The sequence below is a fragment of the Fusarium redolens genome (assembly GCF_020744475.1).
Source record: "Fusarium redolens strain MPI-CAGE-AT-0023 chromosome Unknown BKA55scaffold_18, whole genome shotgun sequence".
Classification (NCBI taxonomy): domain Eukaryota; kingdom Fungi; phylum Ascomycota; class Sordariomycetes; order Hypocreales; family Nectriaceae; genus Fusarium; species Fusarium redolens.
Genome location: NW_025763681.1, coordinates 591,275 through 613,692, shown reverse-complemented (window position 1 = coordinate 613,692; position 22,418 = coordinate 591,275). Strand labels below are relative to the sequence as shown.

The following is a 22,418-nucleotide window of genomic DNA, read 5'->3' as shown; positions in this document are numbered from 1 at the left end:
TTTTTAGTTACGGCATGGTGTCGTGTCGGGCCAGGGCTCCATATAATTCATAAGCACGATGATAAGCTGGGCTTTGGTTACCCCTGTTTTCCGAAGCTCGATTCCGTCAGATTGCCGCCAGGAGAACATCGCCTGGTAGGTGGCTGTGCTGGGTCAAGGCTGCGTTTGGGACATAGGGCTGATTTCAGCGGTGGATAAAGAATGGAACAAAAAATTTATTCAAAGAACCAAGGGTGGCTGGTTAGAGACGCATGACAGAGGCATGGGTCAAGGTGGCGCCTGTCACGTCAAGGGTGCTTTTCCGATTTCTGATCTCTGGTGGTTCTCAGTTGTTAGCCTAACTCCTCGGCATATTTACTCTGTCAATGCAAGAATTACTTATTAAGTCGGTGTTCTTAGCAGTTATATAAGACCAAATGTCATTGCCAACGCAGTCCTTTGAATCATAAGCGTACAAGAGCCTCTGCCTCTCTACACCCCTCCTCTTTTTCGACAGTAGAAATACTATACCTAGCCATTACCGATCTTTACTCACAATGCTTTCTACAATGTCTACTTTACCTTATGCCATCAGCATTGCTCTTGATAGTATCAAAAATCAACTCTCAGGCACTGCGGCGGCGATCCTCACTCCCACCTCCGATGGTTATGGCGATGCAATCAAGCGCTGGAGCGCGACGTGTGAAAAGAACGCAGTAAGTACATTACGACCGGATGCCTTGTTCCCCAATCACTAATCATGCAATTGACCGCTGTCTTTATGCCCACTACTTCTGCGGAGGTTTCGGTCGCATTAAAGGAGTTCGTTCGCAATAAAGTTCCATTTGTTATTGCCTGCAGCGGACACTCCACGTCGGGATCCTCATCTATCCAGGATGGTGTGGTCATAGACCTACGCCTCATGAATGGCGTGCAGGTTGACGTTGCCTCTCGAACTGTCACTGCACAAGGTGGCTGTAATTGGCAAATGGTCGATGACGCACTTCATCAACACGGCCTTGCAGCTGTTGGCGGTACAGTGAACCATACCGGAATCGGGGGGCTCACGCTGGGAGGTGGCTACGGCTGGCTTAGTGGCAGATACGGGCTCGTTATCGACAATCTCGTAGGCGTCAAGTTGGTGCTGGCAGATGGGTCGATTGTGAGTGCGTCCGAGTCGCAAAACCCAGACCTTTTCTGGTCCATTCGTGGAGCGGGCCAAAACTTCGGTTGCGTCACCGAGTTCACCTATAAGGTACATGAGCAGAAGCATGAGCTGTTAGGGGGTACCGTCGGCCTTTCCCTAACGAAACTGCCGCAAGTTGTCGAATTTTTGAACTATCTCCATGGTCTTGGCCATCCAGATGCCGGTTGCTTCTGCATGTGGACCGTGCTTCCGGGAGAGAATGAGCCAATCATCATGTTTGCTATCGTTCATAACGGCAATAAAGAGGAGGCCGAGAAGGTTTGGGGTCCGCTACTTCGTCTAGATCTGCGTTTTAAAGATCTCAAGATGATGTCGATGCCCGAAGTGAACGCAATGCTTCTCCCCAGCGTTCCTTTCGGAGATCGAAGGCTATTCGGCGCCGCCAATATCACATTCCCGCTGCAGTACGAATTTCTCTACGAAGCAATCATCAAGTGGCACAACGAGGCAAAGGCTTTTGACGCAACAAGCGGTGTGGTATCCCTCGAAGTTATTCCAACTGGCAAAATCCGTGAAGTAGACAATACGGCCACTGCATTTTGCAATCGAGGCGACTATATCAACGTCTCTGCTATATGGAGGTGGGAGGACGCAAGGTTCGATCCCGACATCCGCGCTTTGAATCGGTCATACACTAGCTGGATCACTGAGAACGGAGGTCAAGCTGTTGAGTCACAAGGCACTGGTGTTTACGGAAACCATGATGGTAAGTTGATCACGTCTTTGACTCTCGAATCATTCATGCTGACTCATCGCTTTCCATTCGATAGATGGAGAGGCTCATGCCATTGAATCGTTGTTTGGGGTTAACGCGAAAAGGCTCAGAGAGCTGAAAAAGAAATATGATCCAACTGGAGTTTTTCAAGGAAGACACCGTTTGCTTGATCTACAATAGAGTCTACATAATTTAGAAACTGAAGTATTGTTGACTGCCGTACCAGAAGGTACTCTCATATTAATAAAGGGAATTGATAGAGCGGCATGATGTCTTTGATACAGAGGCATGACCTTACAGCGGCATGACTTTCACAGGCTTTAATTCGCTAAATTTTTAACTGTTAGTAGATCATGGATTCTGCCACCCACACCTGAAGTACCTACAGCTTGAGCTCCCCACATTTCTTCGACCTTAGCTACCGAACCAGTCGTGATAGCTCTAGGCACGTAGACGCGTTCCCAGATCCTGACCCAATATGTTTTATCGCTTCCACAATGTCGTCCCCTACAGTAGAACGACGTATAGGCCTTCGCAGGCTGCGAAGCTCAAGCCCCAGCAATCAATTACACCGCGAAAAAAGACAGCGAACAAGCCGACAAGCCAGGTTTAGCCCTCCTTTACTCGTAAATCGACCGAACTCTGCAAGCAGTTCTGCCGCAAGCATCTGTCAGTACTATGGAATCGGCGACGAAGACACGCTAAGTAATCTCTTTGCTTCTTATCCACAGACTTTTTCGACCTTCCCACGGCCCCGCGGCTCGCAGGGCCTCCACGAACCTGCGTGGAATTGCGGTTTGATCACGAGATTCACCTTCAAAGTGACTTTCCGTCACGGAGAACACGACTTCAGCGAGTCAGAGCCCCTATTTCAGGCCCCGAAATCGATCCTCTACCTAGCATCCGGAGGACGAGGAGTCAATGGGAGCTAGTTGACAGCGATGAGGATATACTTCCTTCTATAGTCGTCAGAGAGTAGAGCGTCAGACATGTTTCCTGAGCAATAAACAGAGCAAGAATCTTCCATTCAAAACGAGGCTTCTTGAGACACCCTGCTATGCCAAGATCTTGAGCACTGTGAGGGCTTCAGGCAAGAATAAGGTCCTGTTAAGAGAGCTGGTCACGCTGGGTTCCTCAGGAAGTATTTATGGGTCTGCGCGGAACTGGCCAATTGGATGTTCTAAAAAGTCATGCCGCTGTAAGGTCATGCCGCTCTATCAATTCCCTTAATAAAATAAATAGCTTCCGTCCCCGCGCTAATACTTGCGCACGTGCAAGCGACATTGGGAGGAGATGACTTGGAGAGTTGGTCGCTAGACCTGGCATTGGAGCTGATGAGACATTCTCCTATTCTGACGCATGGCGGTAGGTATCTCTGTAGATGTTCGTCTGGTAGAAGATGGTTTGTCGTTCATCTCTGCCAAGGCACCTTGTTATTTAAGAACAATGCCGAGCTAAGGAAAAGCACTGAAACGAAGTAAGGGAATTGAACGTCGGGGCGGATAACACAAAGCCACTACGCAAAATATTCTAGTTTACGGAGAATGGCACAGAATAGACGGCGAGATTGAGAGTTGCGCACCGTGAGGCAGGCTGGTCAGAATTCCAATTTGCATATTTAACCCGTTATCTTGCTCAACCAGGTCGTCAAATACTGAAAACATAGGATACTAGTAAGAGAAAACATTTTTAGTATACCAAATAACGTGCATGATAAGCGAGTGAGGCAGATAAGCGAATGAGGCAGCCAACCGCTAAACTCCTACCACTACGGATTGGATTGGATTTTATTTCGCCCGGAGGGAAGTCCCTATAGGGCATACCACTACGGATTGGATTGGATTGGATTTTATTTCGCCCGGAATACCACTACGGATTGGATTGGAACACTGTTGCAAAATCCCCCTGTCAGTTGTCTTTTGGGCCCCTTCCCCACTCTTAAGCCAGAAATCACCCCACATCTTATTAGTCCAGGTACTTAGGCATGAGTAGTAGAGCAGGTACTGCGGACCAGCAGCGGGCCCGCCCAACCAACCCCCATCGCAAATGCTGCGAAGTAGCAACGGGCCCGCGCGATGTTCTAGAACCTCGACCTACACAATGTGGTCTAAGTAGTTCAGTTCTTTTCAAGCAATTCTTAGCGAGCGATACGGTATTGTAATCAACCTGATTTTTATTGGCTGTGGTTGTAAGTTGAACGGCGCTGTGCCGGATGATAATCACTTTGTCCAGCTTTAAAAGCTATGGACGTGTATATGCTAGCGTCCCCTTTTCTATAGTCTCAAATTACAATTCAGAAACTCGCATTGCAAACCCCATTTGAGTAGCAGGCACAATTCTTGCATAACTCCAGGTGCCAACATCTATTTGTGAGCACACAGTGTGATATGCCAGCAGCGGCTTAGCGCAGTGTTCCCCGCGGCGGGTCAGCAGCGGACTAGCGCGGCTATCTCATGCTCAGGAGAGTCTAGTGATCATCATCCACCGTAGCAAAGGGCAACATTGTTATGGTTTGTAAACCATTAAATCTCGTTCCCAACGTCAGTTTGGTTCTTTTTTTGCTTCCATTTTCTTAACGTCTCTCTTGAAATAGAATGGCACCCCCAGACATCCCCCCAGAGTACGTCTACTACGTTAAAGCTGGGAAGAAGCATCATGATCTCTTTACCACCATATACGCTGGCGAAAACTATTGTGGCCGTTGCGGCTTAGCCAACCCCTTTCAATCCCAACGCCGGGCCAGGTCCAGAACTCCAGCCCTTCCTGGCCCGTATGATGAGGTGGTTGAGGTGGATGACTCTCCGCCACACCCAGTCAGCCCGGCAAGTCAGCTTATGCGCGACAAACCAAAGCCAGTGTCATCTGCCGCTATTGGGTATGCACAACTACTCCCCAACGCAGTGTCTGTCCCCAATGGGGTGACTGCGAATACACGGGCACGCCAACATCCTTTCAAGCCGTCAAGCGGCCCTCCCCATCCGCAGTTCATGGCGATTGCCTCGGCGGCTAGTCAAGCCATTCAGAACACTAAAAGCAGCACCAGAAAGCCTACGAGGCAGCGTACTGGCTACCAATGGGTCCACATCAGTCTCCTACTCATGAGCTTGGAGACAAGGTACTTCAATGGTCTTGCGGTAGAGGTCCCAGAGACAGTGCTGCCTCTAAAAGATACGGTGATCAAGTTCAGCTTGGCAGACCTCCTTACCTGGCCCTCGTTCACTCATACCTTATTCGAACACCTACATCCGCTCCCGAGCACCGTAGACCCCACTAACCAAGAGCTTTGGAAGCTTTCTTACGCTTCGTCTTTCTCTGGAAAGAAAATCGTCACCGTTCCCAATACCGATAAGTTCACGACGCCCTCAAGCATGCTCACTTCTGGGCACTTTTCGAACAACCAAGCGGGCCAGTTAAAGGTGCTCGTCGTTCTGACATCGACAGACGTGGGTGACAAGCAGGAGCCAATCACACCGCTAAGGACGGACGAATACTCAACACAGGCCAAGGACGGCAAGAAACGGAAGGTCAAACAGGAGGATTCGAGCCCAGCTCCTGGGCTCAAGAAACGTATCAAGCAAGAGAGGCAGATCAAAAGCAACTCCCCCAGTTGGAGCCCTACGGTACGCCAGCACAGGTGGTTGTCTACTTTCGATGTGTTGAATGATCCTGTCTCGAAGGGCAAGGTAGAAGCGCTTGAAAGGACGCAGCTTATCAGGGTCCTGGTGATTGCCGAGGACTACGTCATCGTAGCCCATTTCTGCGAGGACATCGCGGCACCACTCCTTCGTCTCTGGCTCTAGACATGTGCTGATATCGATACCAGCCAGGGGTCGTAGCATTTCGCCTAGAACCGGGCGGTCGATAGGGATCCCCCAATTGCAGGCCTTGTCTGGGTCAGGGTAATGATAATTCATCCAGGGCTGGCCGTGGACAACGTGGGGACGGTTCTTCTGGAGGCGTATTTTGTGTAGATTCCACGCTTCGACGAAGTCGAAGAGCTCTTGACGCAGTACACCTTCGAAGACAGCTTAGATAGCAATCTGGTCCTCAAGCATGCTGCCGTCAAAATCCCCATCCCTAGCAAGCTCTCCAAAGTAGTCTACCCACTGTCGAGAACAGACGTGAAGCATGCGTTCCCACCAACCTTCGATTTTGACATTCTTCGTACTCGGTGCCGCCTTGTAGGAATCCTTCAATCGTTTGCCCTGTTGGAAGACCTGCCCATTCCATTCCACGCATCCGCCTGCAGCCAAAGCAAAGTTCCAGTGGGCTGCTGCGACTAATGGCGTTTCACTGCCCCGGTCTGCTTGAAGAAACCACGGGCGGAAGCCATAGGTGTCGCATGCAGCCAAATACTGCTTCAATACACTCAAGGCGGTTGTAGCAGAGTGGCCAACATAGAACCAGATAATGTTGCGTGAGTAGGCATCGATTGCGGCGTATATCTCGAATCCATACGCCTTGAGCTTGTCGTGGCCGTCAATACACCACTGGTAGTTTGGCCCCGGGACAAGGAACTGTCCTTTCTTCCTCCGCATCATCCTTTTGCTCATCTCAACCTCGTTTGGGAACATAATTTTGTACATCTCAAACAGGGGATCTCTTGGTACCCAGAGCTGCTGTTGCTGGCGCAGATATGGCTGGAGAAACCTTCTGCCGTATCCTGCAATGGCATTAGACCGCTGCGCCATCTCGACAATAACCTGCTCTGTCTTCTCCAATAAGGCAAGGCGTTCTTCATCGCTATTGATGCGACGAACCCAGCGGCGGTCCGGGTGAAGTCTGATCCGTTTTAAACCTCTTTTGGTGATGGGCCAGCCTTGCCTCTGAAGGACACTCAAGGTCTGCTTCTCGGTAAGACCAACGCGGAAGATAAGGTCGCGGATAGCTTCTATAAGCTCAGGCGTCTCAATGGTACGTGATTGCTGACGCGGAAGTCCCCAGCTGGCCATCCGCCGGGAGATTGTGCTGAGGTCGACAGCGATTTGGTGACGCTTCCGGAGCTTATGCCTGATCTTGCTTCGCGAGACGCCATTGAGGTACAGAAAGGTGATATAGTCACGGTACTGATCGATGGGACTAGGTGGCCGTGCCATGGCGTTGGAGGTGAATATGTAGGCAGGGGCGATCTCTTGGTGTTGGAAAAGGTGGACTGTTAAGACGGAGCCCCTATTTAAGCAAGGCGAATTGGCTAATTTGCACTACCCCGCAGCGGCTCAACCGCTGGCCCGGTGCGGACTGGGCAACCAGTGAATGCCGTCTCTGTCTCGGCGGATGAGGATCCCTCCCAGAACCAAAGCAGCAAGGACAAAGGAAAGGTCCAGCCTAGCGGCCGCAAATTCGCGGGCAGAATTATGGTAAATTCAGTCAGCTGCTATACAGCCGAGACCGCTACTAACATTCTGTTTGAACAGAAGAAGAAGAAGCAAAAGAAGAAGGCCCCTCCCATTGGCTCTGCGCGTGACTTCCCCTGCCGCCCCTGCGTTACTCGCGCTACCAAGAGCCCAGGGTATGAGTGCGCCTCCCAGGACAGTAAGTAGCTTGTTTTGCTATTTAAGCTTGCCAGGCCAACATATATGGGATAGATACTGGTGCCGCTTGCTGGGCCTGCGCAAAGAATGGTCATACCTGTAGGCCTGTAAGTAGTCTTCTCCAGCTCTCGGCTAGTGAGCTGCTAATTAGCTGCTATCTAGGTCCCTCCTGGTGCAGTCGCTGCTGTGCGTGCCTTTTGGGAGCTGAACCGGCAGATTGACGATATGAACGAGGATCCTTGCGATGCCTGGCGATCCGCCGCCCAGCGTGCAGCACAGCAGCTTCGTGCCTGCAGTGCCGCTCCAGCTCCGGCTCTGGCTCCACGTGGTGAGGCAGATGGAAAGACTCTCGAGGAGCGAAAGGTTGCAGCGTTGGAGGCTATTGCTGAGGCTGCTCGGCTCTGGACTGTAGGTGAATCAAACTCGCCAGCTAAGTTCCACTATTAACTTAACGCCTAGCAACTTAACAAGCTAGACGAGGAGAGCGTGGAGGTGTTGGAAAATCCGGGGATCCCCCTTCCTTTCAGGGTTTAGACTGTTAGTCTGAAAGTCCTAGATTTAAAGTTCAAAGTCCTAGATGAAACCATCTAGAGATATAAACCCGAGAAGAACTCTCATCTCAATAATGAACAATCAAGTTTTTCAAATATATATTTTCACCCAGCACTACTGCGCAATATAAACAACAGGAGGAGGATGAAGATGGAGAGGACGAAGGTAACTAAGCCTTGATTAGCGTCCGATGTGGAGGGTGGTTAAGGGGCCTTTATATCCATCGTACAACGAAGCTGCTCTTCGCTGGTCCGCTGCGACCCCGCTGCTGTTGCCGAACCTACTCTTGCGTCTCAAACTAAAGGAATCACGGTACTAAGGTACATGCCTCAATGTACTGTGGGGCCCTCAATGCATTCGCGCTAACCCATTTTGTCAGTTGCAGCGTGCTTTTTGGGTTTTGCAACAGTGACCTCTATAGGCTGCCGCAGACGCCGTGACTAATCTAAGAGTGGGTCCGCGATGTATTTGTGCCTTATGACTGTCAAGGAGATACAAAGATGGATCAACCACGTCTACAGAGGCATCAAATCGGATTGCCTAGCTTGCCGAGGCTTTAAGCAGGGGCAGCCTCGAGGAAAACGCAGAAAACGAAGCTATCTACAAGATATCACAGGGAATGCACAAAGCAAGCACCGAGGCGGTAAGGGGGGTCAGACTTGGTATGGTTGCAAGCTATGCAAGGTAGCGATTTGTAACAATCAGAACTGTGGGGACTTCTATCACCATATAAATTAGGTGCAAATGGAAGTACCTTTCGTTCTTTCCATTTTGATTGGTCTGACGCCCCTGCCGTGACCCCTCTGGAGGGCTATGCCGGCCAAAGGGATAAATCCGCGGGATTTTTCCTCCCCTTACCTTCTCGGCTACGGTTCACGGATGCTGTTCAGGTATTCACTCCGCTGCTGAGGAGACGCAGTTGGTCTTTTGGTGGATAACATTGATCAGGGGCTTGTCGAAAAAGTGCAAGGGTGCATGACAAATGTGGCGATTCAACAGCGACGAGAACCACATGATATTTCGCCTCTCACTTTTTAATCAGGCTAACTAGGACACAGCGTAAGACGGCATACATTGTTGGAATTCTTCCTTTTCTAAACTTGACGCTCGTTTGGACCCCAGTCAAGCGTTGTGCGTTTGAGAAGATTGCATGTACACATATCAAGTCTTGTTCGCAGTTGGTGGTGTGCTGGCCAAGGTCGCATTCTCTATAGAAACAGAAGGTGTGATTATTAGTGGAGCACATTTTTCCGACAAGAGGAGAGACAACAACGCTACAGCTAGATGAAGCATTAGTGGCTCCTGACTCTGTTGACAGACCAGGGGGTGTCACAATATTAATTTTGACTGACGCTCCGTCGTTGCGGGGTAAAGTCAAAGGAAAATCTCTACACCAACATCAACAACCACTTGGTAACGAACGACCTCAGCACCTCTCTCATGCTTGGCAAAATGGCCTCACCTGATGGAGGTCCCATTATACACGTTGATGTACTGCCTTTCCTACCCATCGCGGCATGATACGAACTGAGCTAACTCTCAGTCGAGGTTGACGATGATCGAGACTCGGCAGTTGAAGATGTATGTATGGGTGATATTCCGCCTACCCTGACATACTCTGAAAGCAGACAACCGTTGATACAACTGATGACATAGGACAATACATCATCAACTGCTAGTGTGAGCAGTTCTATTCTCAATTATCGAGAAGAAAACGGGAGGACATACCACGCGTATAAGGACGGACGTAAGTTGTTTCCATCTATCTTTTGGAAGTTTACTGGAACTGACAACCTTATCTTCTCAGGATACTACATGCCCAACGATGAAACGGAGAATAACAGGCTAGGTAATACAGAACGCTGCTACTGTTCATGATTCTTACAGTTGATATTTTCCAGACTTGCAGCATAATCTATTCCTCCTGACTTTTGACAACAAGCTTGGCCTCTCCCCGCCAAATCTTCCAGAGTTTAAGACCGGCCGGGTTCTCGATCTGGGTACTGGCACTGGGATTTGGGCAATTGACTATGCTGACGAGCATCCCGAGTCTGAGGTAAGGGGAGATACCCCAAATATCCCCCAGCAAAGACTGACCAAGGCTAACATTCTGCGTAGGTGATAGGGGTCGACCTGTCGCCTATTCAACCGGAATTGTATAAGATGAGTTTCCACATGAGAGATAGCTCATAACTCAGACTTGAACAGTGTACCACCGAATGTCAAGTTCGAGATTGACGATATCGACGAAGAGTGGACTTATTCTCAACCTTTTGATTATATTCACAGCAGAATGATGAATGTCTCGGTCAAGAACTGGTCAGAGTATATACGTAAGGTTTTCGAGTAAGTTGTGTCACGACTGTTGAATAAGTAGGCAACAGTTGACTTGACTAGAAATCTTACGCCGGGTGGCTATGCTGAGTTCCAGGACGTCGATGTGTTGATGCAATCAGACGATAACACTCTTACCGAGGATCATGCTCTTAGGAAATGGGGTGTTCTTTTGGCCAAAGCAGCTCAAGAGCACGGAACCCGCTTCATAGAGACTAATCGACTTAGCCACCTTATCATACATGGGCACTTTCGTTCGTTCGTTCGTTCGTTCGTTCGTTCGTTCGTTCGTTCCGTTTAAAACGTTTATGCATGTTAAATCGTTTAACCGTTTAAGGGCATCCTAAAACCGTTTGAACGGTTAAACGATTTTCTAGCCCTGTCCTGGTAACAGGTCATTGATCGTGCGATTAGAAAGAAGGACAAAATCCAGTCCTTCATGTCTGATCATGAAGAGGCCATCGGAGACAATCGGCTATTAGTTGGAGATTGAGAGTTGCTAGGCAAAGCACATACGTTTCTTCAGCCATTTGCTTCAGCAGCATTGTATGCAGAGGGAGATGACTCGTCTATCTCACAATCGTTGATGCTGATGGATATGTTGTTACTCCATTACGATGATGCTGATGGATATGTTGTTACTCCATTACGAAGAACAACAGGTACCCTTCAATCTATCCACATCAAGTCGATTACTAACATTGTATCAGAAGATATATCAGTCGGATGAACACTCCGACGAACGGATGGTTCGAGCCATCGATATGGGATGGTTTATCCTCTCTAAATACTACCGCCTAACTGACGAGGTTCCCGTATACGCCGCCGCTCTCCTCCTTGATCCCCGTAAACGCATCGCGTATATCAAGCAGAACTGGCCAAAGGAATGGCATGAAGATACTATTGCCTCGGCCACAGCATTCTGGCAAAAGGAATTTAATTACGAGCAACCCAGCGACCATCCCTCCACCCCAACGTCGATGCCACCACCGCTAGCAAAGAAGCTAAATCAACTCGCGATACTATCAAAGAAGCTGGAGGTTAGGACTATTAACGCGAGTGTTAGGGATGATTTCACTAGCTTCATCAACGTTGATGCAACAGATATCCCTCCGGATTGTACGCCTTTGGAGTGGTGGTGTCAACCACAGCAGAGAAAGCAGTATCCGAAACTTAACCGCACGGCTATTTGCATTCTTTCTATCCTAGCAGAGTCATCGGAGCCGGAGAGGACGTTTTCTGGGGCAAGAAGAACATGTTCATGGGATAGATTACGAGTCACATGCAAAACCGTCGAGATGATTGAATGTACGGGCAATTGTTTGCGTCAAGGACTCATACGGCCTCTGCATGAGAATGAGATGGGTCTAATCGGAATCCCACGGCCGGAGGGTGACTCTCAGGACGTTGACGATGACAGTGGGCATTACTTGGACTGGTATTAGAGCAGGCGCGGTGGATATTTCTCACCGTCATAAATCGTTCATTCGTTCGTTTAAATCGTTTATTCGTTCGTTTAACCGTTTGCAATATTTTTGAACCGTTCAAACGTTTGAGGAAATATTCGACCGTTTAAACGGTTTGCCCATGTATGCGTCGAATTCCATCTGGTTTCATTGTTCTGCATCAGTTCGAGATCGATGGCAGCTCGGTCCTCCTCAAAGAGGTGATAATCGTCTTCATCGCGCTGGCTGCATGCCAGAGATTTCATCAACTCTCGCCGTTGCGGAGAAGCCCTGACGAACCGGACGATGTTATGCAGCTTGCCCACTGCTCCCCGTTTCCGCCAAAGTCGAAGCTCACGCTCTTCAACTTGGAAAGCCGCCTCGGTGAAGGCTTCTCGCTCAAACGAGTCAGGATCTTCCCCCCAGAGGAACGCTCGAGCTGCAAGGTTGACAATATGCCCAAAGCACCGTGTTCGATTGTTTCTAATATCCTCCTCGGCCATCGCAGGAGAAAGTTGACGATAGAGGCTCGCCAAGCATGTGTCATTGGACGAGACATTATCGCAGACACCCGCGCCAATCCGATCTCGTATCCCGTACTCGCCGAAGATGTCATATATTGTCGTTGCTTGGTTATCTCCGGAATGAGCTCCCCACACACGGCGCAGGGCAAGAAGTCGCGATTGGACTTGATAGGAGGCGTCGAGATAGTGAGCGTGGAGGCCAAGGAAAGCGTACCGGTTTGGAGAAGTCCACATGTCAAAGCTAAAGCTAATCTTTGTGACTGCCTTCTCCAATTGACACGATATTGCTCCCTTCTTCACCTCGAATAATTTCCGCATGGTATCACGCACCGACTGCCGGCTCCACGGCACCTCTTTCGCCAATGACGCATCGTGTAAGTCGAGCATTCGTCGCAAGTACGGATTCGACGGCGCCGTGAAAGGAAGATTGGCAGTAACGATCCAGCCGACCGTCAGCTCCTTCGCTTTATTAACATTGGACCTTGCAGTAGGAAGCTCCAGGCAGCGCCGTTTCGAAGGGGGCTGACTGTCAGCGCGAGACGAATCTTCGTACGCATTGCCGTCCGCCTCAGTGATCATATGTGACCTATATCCAGTAAGGCGCTGAAAAGGAATAAATGTCGGACTCATACGCATGTCATATACCTTCGGAGATGTTCAATTGGCGACGTGGTGTTTGTCGCGACGAACAACGAGCTCTTCCCGCGTTCATCACATTTCGAGCAAGCCCAGTAGGTCTGCAACGTCCGCAAATCAGGGCTGACTTCCGTGAGGAAGAATCCGTAGGCTTGAATCCAGCTCCGCCGGCCTTTGCGATTCTTGTTGGCAATATACTCCTCTGGTATATACCTCTTGCAGCCGATCTGAACCGTTGGGAGGTCAGCAAGAGTCGTTCTCCCAGATTCAGCCTTGATGGACGCAGCGTCAAGCTGCTGTTTCAGTGATTTGCGCTGACTGCTAATGCCCAGGAGCGTTTCTAGCGACTGCTGTTGTGCTGTCATAGCGGATCATTGGCGAACCGCGGATCGTGGATGCTTCTCATACAGACTTGGGTTCTGAGTCAGCTGCGACACGTCTCGAACACGCGGGCGAACAAAACAATAAATCCGCGACACCCCTACCGTGTCCCTTGATTATCATTGGTGCAATCAGCTCGGGGTCACATTCCGGACCACATCAAATTCATTACCCTACACCTTAGGCCCGACGAACCCCGAAGGGCCTCGTCACTCCCAGGACCGTCGCACAGGAAAACCCATAAAATACAGTATTTCAAGTAAATCAAGCAAATCAAGTTTGAGGCATTATGAACTTAATTACTTGAAATATATAGGGCCGTCAACTTACTTGACTTACTTGAAATACTTGACTTGATACTTGAATTGAGGTCAGCGCTGAGAAACCCCTTACAAGGAGATGAACACAGACTTCAACTGGGTCCAGGTCTCCAAGCAGGCTTTGCTAAACTCCCGACCTCCCGCACCACTCTGCTTCCAGCCACCCATCGGCATGTCAATAGCCATGAATGGACTAGTACAGTTCACCCCAACAGCACCAGCTTCTAGTGATTTGACAACCCTCAGGGCCCGTGAAATGTCACTCGTAAAAACACTCGAGTATAGACCAAATTCGGTATCGTTGGCCCTTTTCAAGACCTCGTCTTCGTCTGTGAACGTGTTGATAACGAGAACAGGTCCAAAAATCTCCTCTCTGATCAACTTGTCGTTCTCTGGCACATCGCGAACGATTGTGGCGTCCACAAAGTAGCCCTTATCGAGAGCCTTGTTACCGCCAAGTGCAATATCATAACCCTTTTCCTTTGCGTGGTCAAGGAAAGACAAGACGCGATCAAATTGTAGCTTATCAACTTGTGGCCCGCGCTTGGTGCTGGCAAGCAAGGGATCTCCTGGTACACCCAGCTCCAACATTGCACCCTTTAGAGCTTCAATAAACTTGGGAGCAATCCCTTCTTGCACGTAGATCCTGGTGCTAGCCATGCAGACTTGGCCCGAGTTGTACAAGATTGAAAAGGCGGCAGCCATGACAGTCTTCTCGAGAGGTGCATCGTCAAAAACAAGCAAAGGGCTCTTACCACCAAGTTCCAAGCTGACGTCTTTTAAGTTAGACTCGGCTGAGGCCTTGTGGATGGCTCGTCCAGTGGCAACCGAGCCCGTGAACGAGATCCTTCTGATATCCATGTGCTTAGCGATGGCCTCACCGCAAGGTCGACCAAACCCATTCAGGATGTTCAAAACACCCTTAGGAAGGCCGATATTCTGGCACAAAAGACCCACGACGATCGACGCGAAGGGGGATTTTTCTGATGACTTTACCACCATAGTGTTGCCAGCCGCCAGAGCCGGTCCAAGCTTGGTGACAATCATGAACAATGGGGCATTCCATGGGATAATGCCTCCGCATACGCCGTACGGCTGACGGATGGACAAGTTGATATATCCAGTTGTATTGAGAGATGTTTCTCCGGTGATGTCAATGGCATGGGTTCCGAAGTATCTCAAATATCGCTTTGCAAGTTGAATAACAACTGTTTTCTTGTTAGTGAGATGCATGCCACCAAGGCTGATATAGAGGTCTAGATAAAAGAATCACTGACATTTAGTTCCAGACTGCGGCATGCCCATAGCAATAGCTTCCAGATGCATAAACAAGTCTTCATTCTTCTCGATTTCGTCAGCCAATTTAATTAAGTAATCACATCTCTCCTCAGCCGAGAGAGCGGACCAGGCTGGAAACGCGGCTTTGGCAGCCTCGACAGCAAGGTCTACATCCTCAGCACCGGCCTCATAGACGGACCCGATCTTCTCTTCTGTGGTAGGATTGGTTAAATCAAAGGTCTTGCCAGAGACTGAAGGGACAAATTCGCCATTGATAAACAGCCGATTCTCATTGAGGGGTTGGGCCGACATGGTGATGGATTGAAAGACGTGTCTGATTTTATCGCGTTGCAAGTTAGGGAATTTTCGTGGCGCTAGGCAAGTCAAGTCAAGATTGAATGGCACGATAGTAATAAAGACGGCCGGCAATAGCGTCACTTTTATATCGGCCTATATCAAGTGATACTTGTTAAGAATTCTTCGGAAAGCCTCGCACAGACTAGAATAGCCTATGACATGGCATGGTACTAGGTGTTGTCCAGATACAATACGACCTAGGCGATCCGGAACCTCGGGTTTCACCAAAAGTCCGTCCATTCTAACGCACCACACAGACTTCCCCACGCGGCTAAAACCTGGCCAGGGTCAAATTAACCTATAGCGATCCGTCTCATAAACTCCGACGACCGAAAGCCGACACCTGTCCCCCGCATTTTTCAACGTCCATTAACTCCATGTCAACCATCCAAGTCTTGCAACTCATATCCTGTTACCAACCTAGACCCCACGGACTTAGCTGCAGCCATGTCCATGAACCAGGCACAAGCACCGCGTAACTGTGTGAGCTGCAAGGAACGCAAAGTCCGTTGTGACCGTCGACGTCCGTGTTTCAACTGCACCAAAGCCGGTCGGGAATGTGTCTTTCCAACTACCGGTCGCACACTACGACAGCCGCAACGCATGAGGCGGGAACCCATGGTTCGAAGTGAGAAGGAGATTGATCTCATGGATCGTATCCGTCGGCTGGAGAATGTGGTGACCACTTTGCGCCGTGCAACCCAAACTGAACAGGATGAAGACTTCACCAACAGTGAAATGTCAGTTAGTGACGACATGGAACAGGGTGAAGCTATTGCGTCTTCTTCAGCAACATGGCGGCATCACTACACGCCTTCAAATGACTCGCCAGATGTCGGTGTCATGGTTGGCAAAGAACAAGGCAGACTCTACGTCGGCGATGGCTTCTGGGCAGATATGCAACAAGAGGTAAGACAACATTGTCTTCAATACCATTGTTAGAGGGGGCTTCCAGTAAATTATGTGGTAGATTGACTGCTGACTACTTTGATAAAGCTTGACACAATAAAACACCATATTAACGTACCTGATTCGGAAGATGACGACGTTGACTCTATCTATACACCAAACCTTCAGTCCAATCATAGGACCTTATCCAATAGTGCAGGCAGCTTCATTTTCAGCAACCGCTCTATGAGCTCGGCGAGAACGGAAGATCTGAGGCCTTTACCCTCCCAAATGCTCTTCATCTGGCAGACTTACGTCGAGAATGTCGATTCCTCTATCAAGGTGCTGCACGTCCCGACTGTTTCCAGAATGATTCATGATTCTCGAGGCAACTTCAGCTTGCTGCCGCCTTTTATGGAGCCATTGATGTTTAGCATTGCATTCGCAGCTGTCAACTCTCTAACTAGGGACGAGGTAAAACCCCAGCCACGTCAAATCATGTCGGGATTATCTAATCTAACCTAGTGCTTGGGTTTAGGTTCAAGTTCACTTTCGCTGTGACAAGAAAGAGCTTGTATCTCGATTCAGGCTTGGAACGGAAGACTCCTTTTCGCGCGCCGACTTTATCAATACGAAGGAGCTCTCTGTTGTCCAAGCCCTGATCATATACACCCTCCTTATTCGTCTTGAGGAGTCTCAGGGATATGTCTGGGCTATAACTGGACTAATTTCTCGGATAGCAGTAGCTATTGGGCTGCACCGCGACGGCTCCCACTTTCCTGATATAACCCCTTTCGAAGCCGAGATGCGGCGTCGGGCGTGGAGTTATATCTATGTCCTCGAGTTTGCCACCGGTGACTTCCAGGTGCCAGGACTATCAATATCCGACGCTGTATTTGACACACGCCTCCCCTCGAATCTAGACGACGACGACATACACCAGCAAATGACAGCCTTACCAGAAGCGAAACCAGGGCACACTAAAACAACCCTATGCCTGTTGAGGAATAGGATAACAAAGGTAAGCAAGCATGTCAAGAACGTGACGGCTTCCATGTACCCCTGCTGTCAGAAACCCGATGTCAATACCATTCAGAAGCTCAACGAGCTTTCCCAATATTCTCAGCGGGAGTTTGCGGAATTTCTCGTTCCGGCACCACCAGACCAACCGATATGCCTTCTCACACGCACAATGGCGGCTATCGCGGTGAGGCGACATGAACTCATACTGGAACACATTCGACAACCGTCTTTGCAAGCCTGCGACAGTTCTCTTGGCAGAGATAAGCAATTTACTTTGGCTTTGGGGGTTCTCGAAGACATACATATGCTCCAACATAGCCCGTCCACGAGGAGATGGGCATGGCAATTCTACGGATTCGTTCAGTGGCAGCCACTGGTTCTAGTTCTTTGTCGGCTCTCTGTTGCAGAATTCGATGCTATGGCAGAACATGCTTGGAATATCATCATGAAAACTTTGGAGACATACCCAGAATCCATCAAAGAAGAACCACTCTGGCAACCACTGTTTGATCTTACTCAGTGTGTGAACAAGAGGCGGCTCCAGCAGCTCAAGAGCAGACCATCTGCGGATATTCGGAAACACCGTAACCCATCAAATTATGCGTGCACATCAAGAACCCAAGAGCCAGAACCTGGTAAGAGTGGTGGGGATACACTTCCACGGATGGGGCCGAACGATCTTCCAAGGTCTGAGCAAGATCACTTGCCCACTGCAGTCTCGGCAACAAATACGCCGAGCTTAGAATGGCGCTCCCAGAACTGGTTTTTGACGCAAGGAAACAACCCAGATATAGTCATGGGAGCCATGGATGCCATTACTAGTGTTTATTTTCGTGAAGATCATCTACCAACGGGGTTGGAGCAATCAGCGGCTGGGTCGCAGGAGCAAAATGCCACTGAAAAGTCCTCTGACAGTGTTGAATCTTCTAGATTGGCTCAGTGGAATGAAATTTTCAACACCAGTGAACAGTTTGTGCTATGGGATCAGTGGGCATTTTGAGCAGGAAGCTTCTGTAGATTTACATAAGAAACGTCCATGCACAATGCTATCGCCACTATTCGTATTCGGGAGGAGATTCTCAAGTCCCAGAATTATTACCAGCCGCAGGAGAGCTTATGTATCGTCGGAATTAGTGATGTTTCAGAACGGACAAGACTTTCCAAAGCAGGTAGGTGAATCAACACCATGAGGGTATAAAGCCGTAGGTAGTACGGACATCGGCAATTCAAATCCACTCTATTGCCGCTTATTAAATGATGAGAGGGATGTGCCTGAGACACCCAAAACACTAAGCAGATCAGGCGGAACTTGATATTGGATTGACCCTTGATGCAATCTCCATTAAAGGCATCCTCATCCCCAACCCAGCATGAACTTCTCGTATATCGGATTTCGTACCAAAGTTTGTTTTTGGATCTTTCCAAAGTCTCGGAAAACCTAACGTTACCAAACGTACCCCCTCACCATAACGAGAGATGACTTCTTATCCTCCCGCACAATATTGCACAGTTGGCTTTAGACATGAGTAAGACTCCTGTTCCATTTTTCACATTACCTTGAGAATTATTCCAACTCATCTTTATCAGAGGTGCCTCACAGGGTAAAGCCATACACATCACCAGCGGCAAGCATGAAGCCTACCTTGCAACACCGCCACCAGACAAGGCCGAAAAGTCCAGTGCCATTCTATTTTTACCTGACATCATGGGTATCTGGCAAAACAGTCGTCTCCTTGCTGACGAGTTTGCGTCAAACGGCTACTTGACCTTATTGCTTGACACTTTCAACGGTGATCCCTTGCCTGTAAAGGCAGTTGCAAATGACGAGGTGGACATTTTCAAGTGGCTTACGGGCGGCTCCACGGGTGACAACCCACATAATGAACCAGCTGTGGATCCTATTGTTCTGAATGCCATCAAAGCTTTGAGGGAGGAGTATGGAGTAAAGAAACTGGGCGCTGTTGGGTATTGTTTTGGTGCCAAGGTGAGTTCAAGGAGAAATTGACCCTTGCACTTATAGGGCGTGACATATACTGACCATTTGTGTAGTATCTTGTTCGGTCATTGGAATGACGGCATTGACGCCGGCCACCTGGCCGATCCCAGCATTATGGACGCTGGTGAGCTCGCTGCTATTAACGGTCCCGTTTCTATTGCGGCTGCTGAGACGGACCACATCTTCCCGGCCGAGAAACGGCACGAGACGGAAGACATCCTCATCAAGAACGGCAAGCAATACCAGCTGACACTTTACTCTAAGGTTGCTCATGGCTTTGCGACGCGGTGTGACTTATCAAAATGAGAGCAGAAGTGGGCAAAGGAGCAGGCTTTCTACCAGGCAATTGTGTGGTTTGATGAGCATCTGCGTGAGTGATGAGCTGAGGCGGCAGGCAGCATAGGCTCCTCTTTATGAACGAGGGCGACGATGTAAGGAAGCCGATATATCACCTTTTCGACTCCATGTGTTCTTCGATTTCTCGATTTTGAATCAAGCTACTTACTATTCATCACTATTACAAGAAGCATAATTATATCATTAGTTGTTGATATATGTATTGAGATATCATACCACCGAGCTCTCCGAACTTGATTCAATTGACGTTGTTACTTTTCTGCCTCCTTCATTGGGAGCCTCTGCCTCCAAGGATCACCCAATAATTATTACGTTGTCGAAAAGGGAACGAGAAGTGCCGTGTCAATCATTGCTGTCTTTGGTTGTGTTACCAATTTAGCGCAGAATGAACCTGGGGTCAACAGCAGTTCTGAGAACCGAAGGCCAACGGCCGAAACTCAGAAGCGAGGACCGACGACCGAAGCGCCGAGTCCCAGTGGATTCATTCCACCAACGGCAGTGACCGGTTCTCGTCAGTGACAGAGTGCCCGCCGCCGCCTTCAATCTCGAAACTCTCCAGTAAGTGAGTAAACTACTCCGTAGAGATGATGACAGTCGACACGAAGACAGGAATTCGTGTATAATGCCTGCAACCTGCATCCGTGACTTCCTGTGTGTCGTTGTCTTTTTCAATGCACATGCGTGCTATACAGCCTTGTGATCATAAACACCATGAGCTCAATACAGCAGAACAGCGCTACTCCTCGCTTACTCGAGGCGAAACAAGATGAAACAAACCAAGTTCGTCGTGATTCTCCGCCGATAGCAGAACGCCAAAGTGACGATATCGAAACTCAACGACAGTTCGAAAAAGATGACCCAGACGCTCTAGACTGGGACGGACCAGAGGACCCTGATAACCCTATGAACTGGCCATCGCGGAAGAGGACAGCGCATATTGTTCTCATTGCGTTGGTTCAGTTGGTTTCGTAAGTAATCCATCTTTTTTCTTGAGTCTCCCCATCTTGGTACATGAACCAAGCTTTTGACAATGTTAGCAACCTTGCATCGACTATGTTTGCCCCAGCCGGCAAGCTTCTAATGCACAACTTTGACTTCTCTAGCCGAACCCTATCATCCCTCTCCGTCTCCATCTACGTCCTTGGTTTCGCTATCGGTCCACTCATATGGGCTCCTCTGTCGGAGGTCTACGGTCGCTTTCCCATTTACATAATATCAACCATCATCTTTGTCGGGTTTGTCCTTGGGTGTGCCTTCTCAACAAGCCTTGCCATGTTCATGGTCTTTCGATTACTTTCCGGCGGTGGCGGTGCTGCATCGCTCGCTTTGAGCGGCGGAACCCTCGCAGACCTGGTTCCTAGGCAACAAAGGGGCAAGTGGATGGCTCTCATTGCCATTGGACCTATTATGGGCCCAACCATTGGCCCGGTGGTCGGTGGCTTTGTGGGCCAAAACATAGGATGGCGTTGGGTATTTCGACTTATGGCTATATGTGTGAGTCAAGCACTTCTGGTGTCTTTTTGGAATGTTTGACTAATAAGCTTGGAGATCGGGACCCTTATCCCTTTGGCTGCGTATTCCCTGCGGGAGACATATGCTCCCGTGATCCTCTTGCAGAAAGAGAATCAGCGCCGAATGTCTCTGGGGCTTCCTCTAGTCTCTGCCGGAAGAGATGTTTCGGCAAAGCTAAAGCGAAGCATTTTACGACCCTTCAAACTTCTCTTTCTATCGCCTGTCGTCCTATTCCTCGCTCTATACGCAGCGTTCTGCTTTGGTCTCATGTTTCTACTTCTAACCACCTTCTCGAATGTCTTCAGTGGTCAGTATGGTTTCGACATGGGCATTACCGGCCTTTGCTACCTTGGTATGGGAGTCGGCACACTTGGAGGCCTTATCGCCCAAGGCAAGTTCAGTGACAAGATTATGCGTAAACGTGCAGAACAGAGAGGTGGAGAGCCCAAGCCCGAGGATCGAATCCCGTTGATGGCTTACTTGTCTTGGACTATACCTGTAGGAATGTTCTGGTATGGCTGGAGTACCGATGAAAAAGCACATTGGATTGTGCCTATTATTGGCTCGGCTTTTGTTGGTATTGGCTTTATCTTCGTCGTGGTAAGTCCACCCACGTATGGCTCTTCTGCCTACCATAGGCCGTTCTATCAACTCACACAAATCATTAGATGCCCTCGATGATCTATCTCGTCGACTGCTTTGGCCCAGAAGCTGCAGCATCTGCCCTCGCCGCTCACACAGTGCTGCGGTCTGTCACTGCGGCATTTTTACCTCTCGCCGGACCTCGAATGTATGAATCTCTTGGCTTGGGCTGGGGAAACAGCCTCTTAGCTTTTCTTGCAATTGCAATGATTCCAATTCCGTGGTATTTTATGAAGAATGGTGAGAGACTGAGGCTTAAGTCTAAGCTAGTTTTATAGACTATCGAAGACTCATGTTGGAAGTTGTGAAGGGCCTGGCTGGGGGCAGCTGAAAGCAGGTAGATCTCAGTCTTATGGAAGCTACCAAACGAGGCCTTGCATGCCGGGAGGTTAAAGAAGCAACGGGGGAGAGAACAATCAAGTGGCAGGTTGGTGCGGTCCAGGTCGGGCGAGCCGTTGATGGAGCAGTCAATGAGGTTGTTGTAGTAAATCTGTGAAGCGTTGTTAGTAAATCAAGCTCTCCTAATGCGTCTGGTATCGCACATACCGCAAGACTAACTCCTTATATGGTGATAGAGTCATAGAGCTTGTTGCCAACATCGAGATTAAACTGAGTAGCTGCGCAGTCAATGGGATCTTTCTTGCACACTCCTCCGATACATCCACGACCGCCGCTGAGTGCAGTCAGGTAGAGGCAGTGGTCTTCGCCGTTTGCATCGAGCCAGAGGTAACGTTTGCCCTT

At 49.3% G+C, this 22,418-nt stretch overlaps 8 protein-coding genes across 8 annotated transcripts; 7 read left to right on the top strand and 1 right to left on the bottom strand.

The window, feature by feature from the left end:
• Positions 1-548: 548 nt before the first annotated feature.
• Positions 549-2,081, top strand: BKA55DRAFT_523327 (putative FAD binding oxidoreductase; the record flags this gene model as incomplete). The annotated part of the gene is made up of 3 exons (XM_046188631.1): positions 549-695; positions 782-1,892; positions 1,957-2,081. The coding sequence occupies 3 exons, from the start codon at positions 549-551 to the stop codon at positions 2,079-2,081; spliced, it is 1,383 nt and encodes a 460-aa protein (XP_046044242.1).
• Positions 2,082-4,495: 2,414 nt separating this feature from the next.
• Positions 4,496-5,494, top strand: BKA55DRAFT_491141 (uncharacterized protein; the record flags this gene model as incomplete). The annotated part of the gene is made up of 1 exon (XM_046186257.1): positions 4,496-5,494. A coding segment is annotated over one exon (999 nt), but the record flags the coding sequence as incomplete, so codon positions are not given.
• Positions 5,495-6,537: 1,043 nt separating this feature from the next.
• BKA55DRAFT_667220 (uncharacterized protein) lies at positions 6,538-8,283 on the top strand (the record flags this gene model as incomplete). Its single annotated transcript, XM_046197818.1, has 7 exons — positions 6,538-6,559; positions 7,152-7,258; positions 7,316-7,433; positions 7,487-7,539; positions 7,595-7,840; positions 7,892-7,924; positions 8,125-8,283. 7 exons carry the CDS (start codon positions 6,538-6,540, stop codon positions 8,155-8,157), a joined length of 612 nt encoding a protein of 203 aa, XP_046044240.1. The 3' UTR covers positions 8,158-8,283.
• A 1,357-nt stretch (positions 8,284-9,640) lies between these two features.
• On the top strand, positions 9,641-10,619 carry BKA55DRAFT_523345 (S-adenosyl-L-methionine-dependent methyltransferase; the record flags this gene model as incomplete). Its single annotated transcript, XM_046188633.1, has 5 exons — positions 9,641-9,731; positions 9,792-9,833; positions 9,886-10,040; positions 10,167-10,309; positions 10,382-10,619. Coding segments are annotated over 5 exons (669 nt in total), but the record flags the coding sequence as incomplete, so codon positions are not given.
• Positions 10,620-13,302: 2,683 nt separating this feature from the next.
• Positions 13,303-15,434, bottom strand: BKA55DRAFT_144501 (aldehyde dehydrogenase). The gene is made up of 2 exons (XM_046184907.1): positions 14,902-15,434; positions 13,303-14,832 (listed from the first exon to the last, which is right to left on the bottom strand). The coding sequence occupies exons 1-2, from the start codon at positions 15,212-15,214 to the stop codon at positions 13,694-13,696; spliced, it is 1,452 nt and encodes a 483-aa protein (XP_046044238.1). The 5' UTR covers positions 15,215-15,434; the 3' UTR covers positions 13,303-13,693.
• A 164-nt stretch (positions 15,435-15,598) lies between these two features.
• BKA55DRAFT_580457 (uncharacterized protein) lies at positions 15,599-18,223 on the top strand. The gene is made up of 3 exons (XM_046193958.1): positions 15,599-16,168; positions 16,256-16,621; positions 16,686-18,223. Exons 1-3 carry the CDS (start codon positions 15,707-15,709, stop codon positions 18,168-18,170), a joined length of 2,313 nt encoding a protein of 770 aa, XP_046044237.1. The 5' UTR covers positions 15,599-15,706; the 3' UTR covers positions 18,171-18,223.
• A 423-nt stretch (positions 18,224-18,646) lies between these two features.
• Positions 18,647-19,472, top strand: BKA55DRAFT_598091 (Alpha/Beta hydrolase protein; the record flags this gene model as incomplete). Its single annotated transcript, XM_046196167.1, has 3 exons — positions 18,647-18,696; positions 18,758-19,135; positions 19,220-19,472. 3 exons carry the CDS (start codon positions 18,647-18,649, stop codon positions 19,470-19,472), a joined length of 681 nt encoding a protein of 226 aa, XP_046044236.1.
• Positions 19,473-19,978: 506 nt separating this feature from the next.
• BKA55DRAFT_624238 (major facilitator superfamily domain-containing protein) lies at positions 19,979-22,200 on the top strand. The gene is made up of 4 exons (XM_046196817.1): positions 19,979-20,491; positions 20,561-21,017; positions 21,072-21,635; positions 21,704-22,200. Exons 1-4 carry the CDS (start codon positions 20,235-20,237, stop codon positions 21,953-21,955), a joined length of 1,530 nt encoding a protein of 509 aa, XP_046044235.1. The 5' UTR covers positions 19,979-20,234; the 3' UTR covers positions 21,956-22,200.
• Positions 22,201-22,418: the final 218 nt, after the last annotated feature.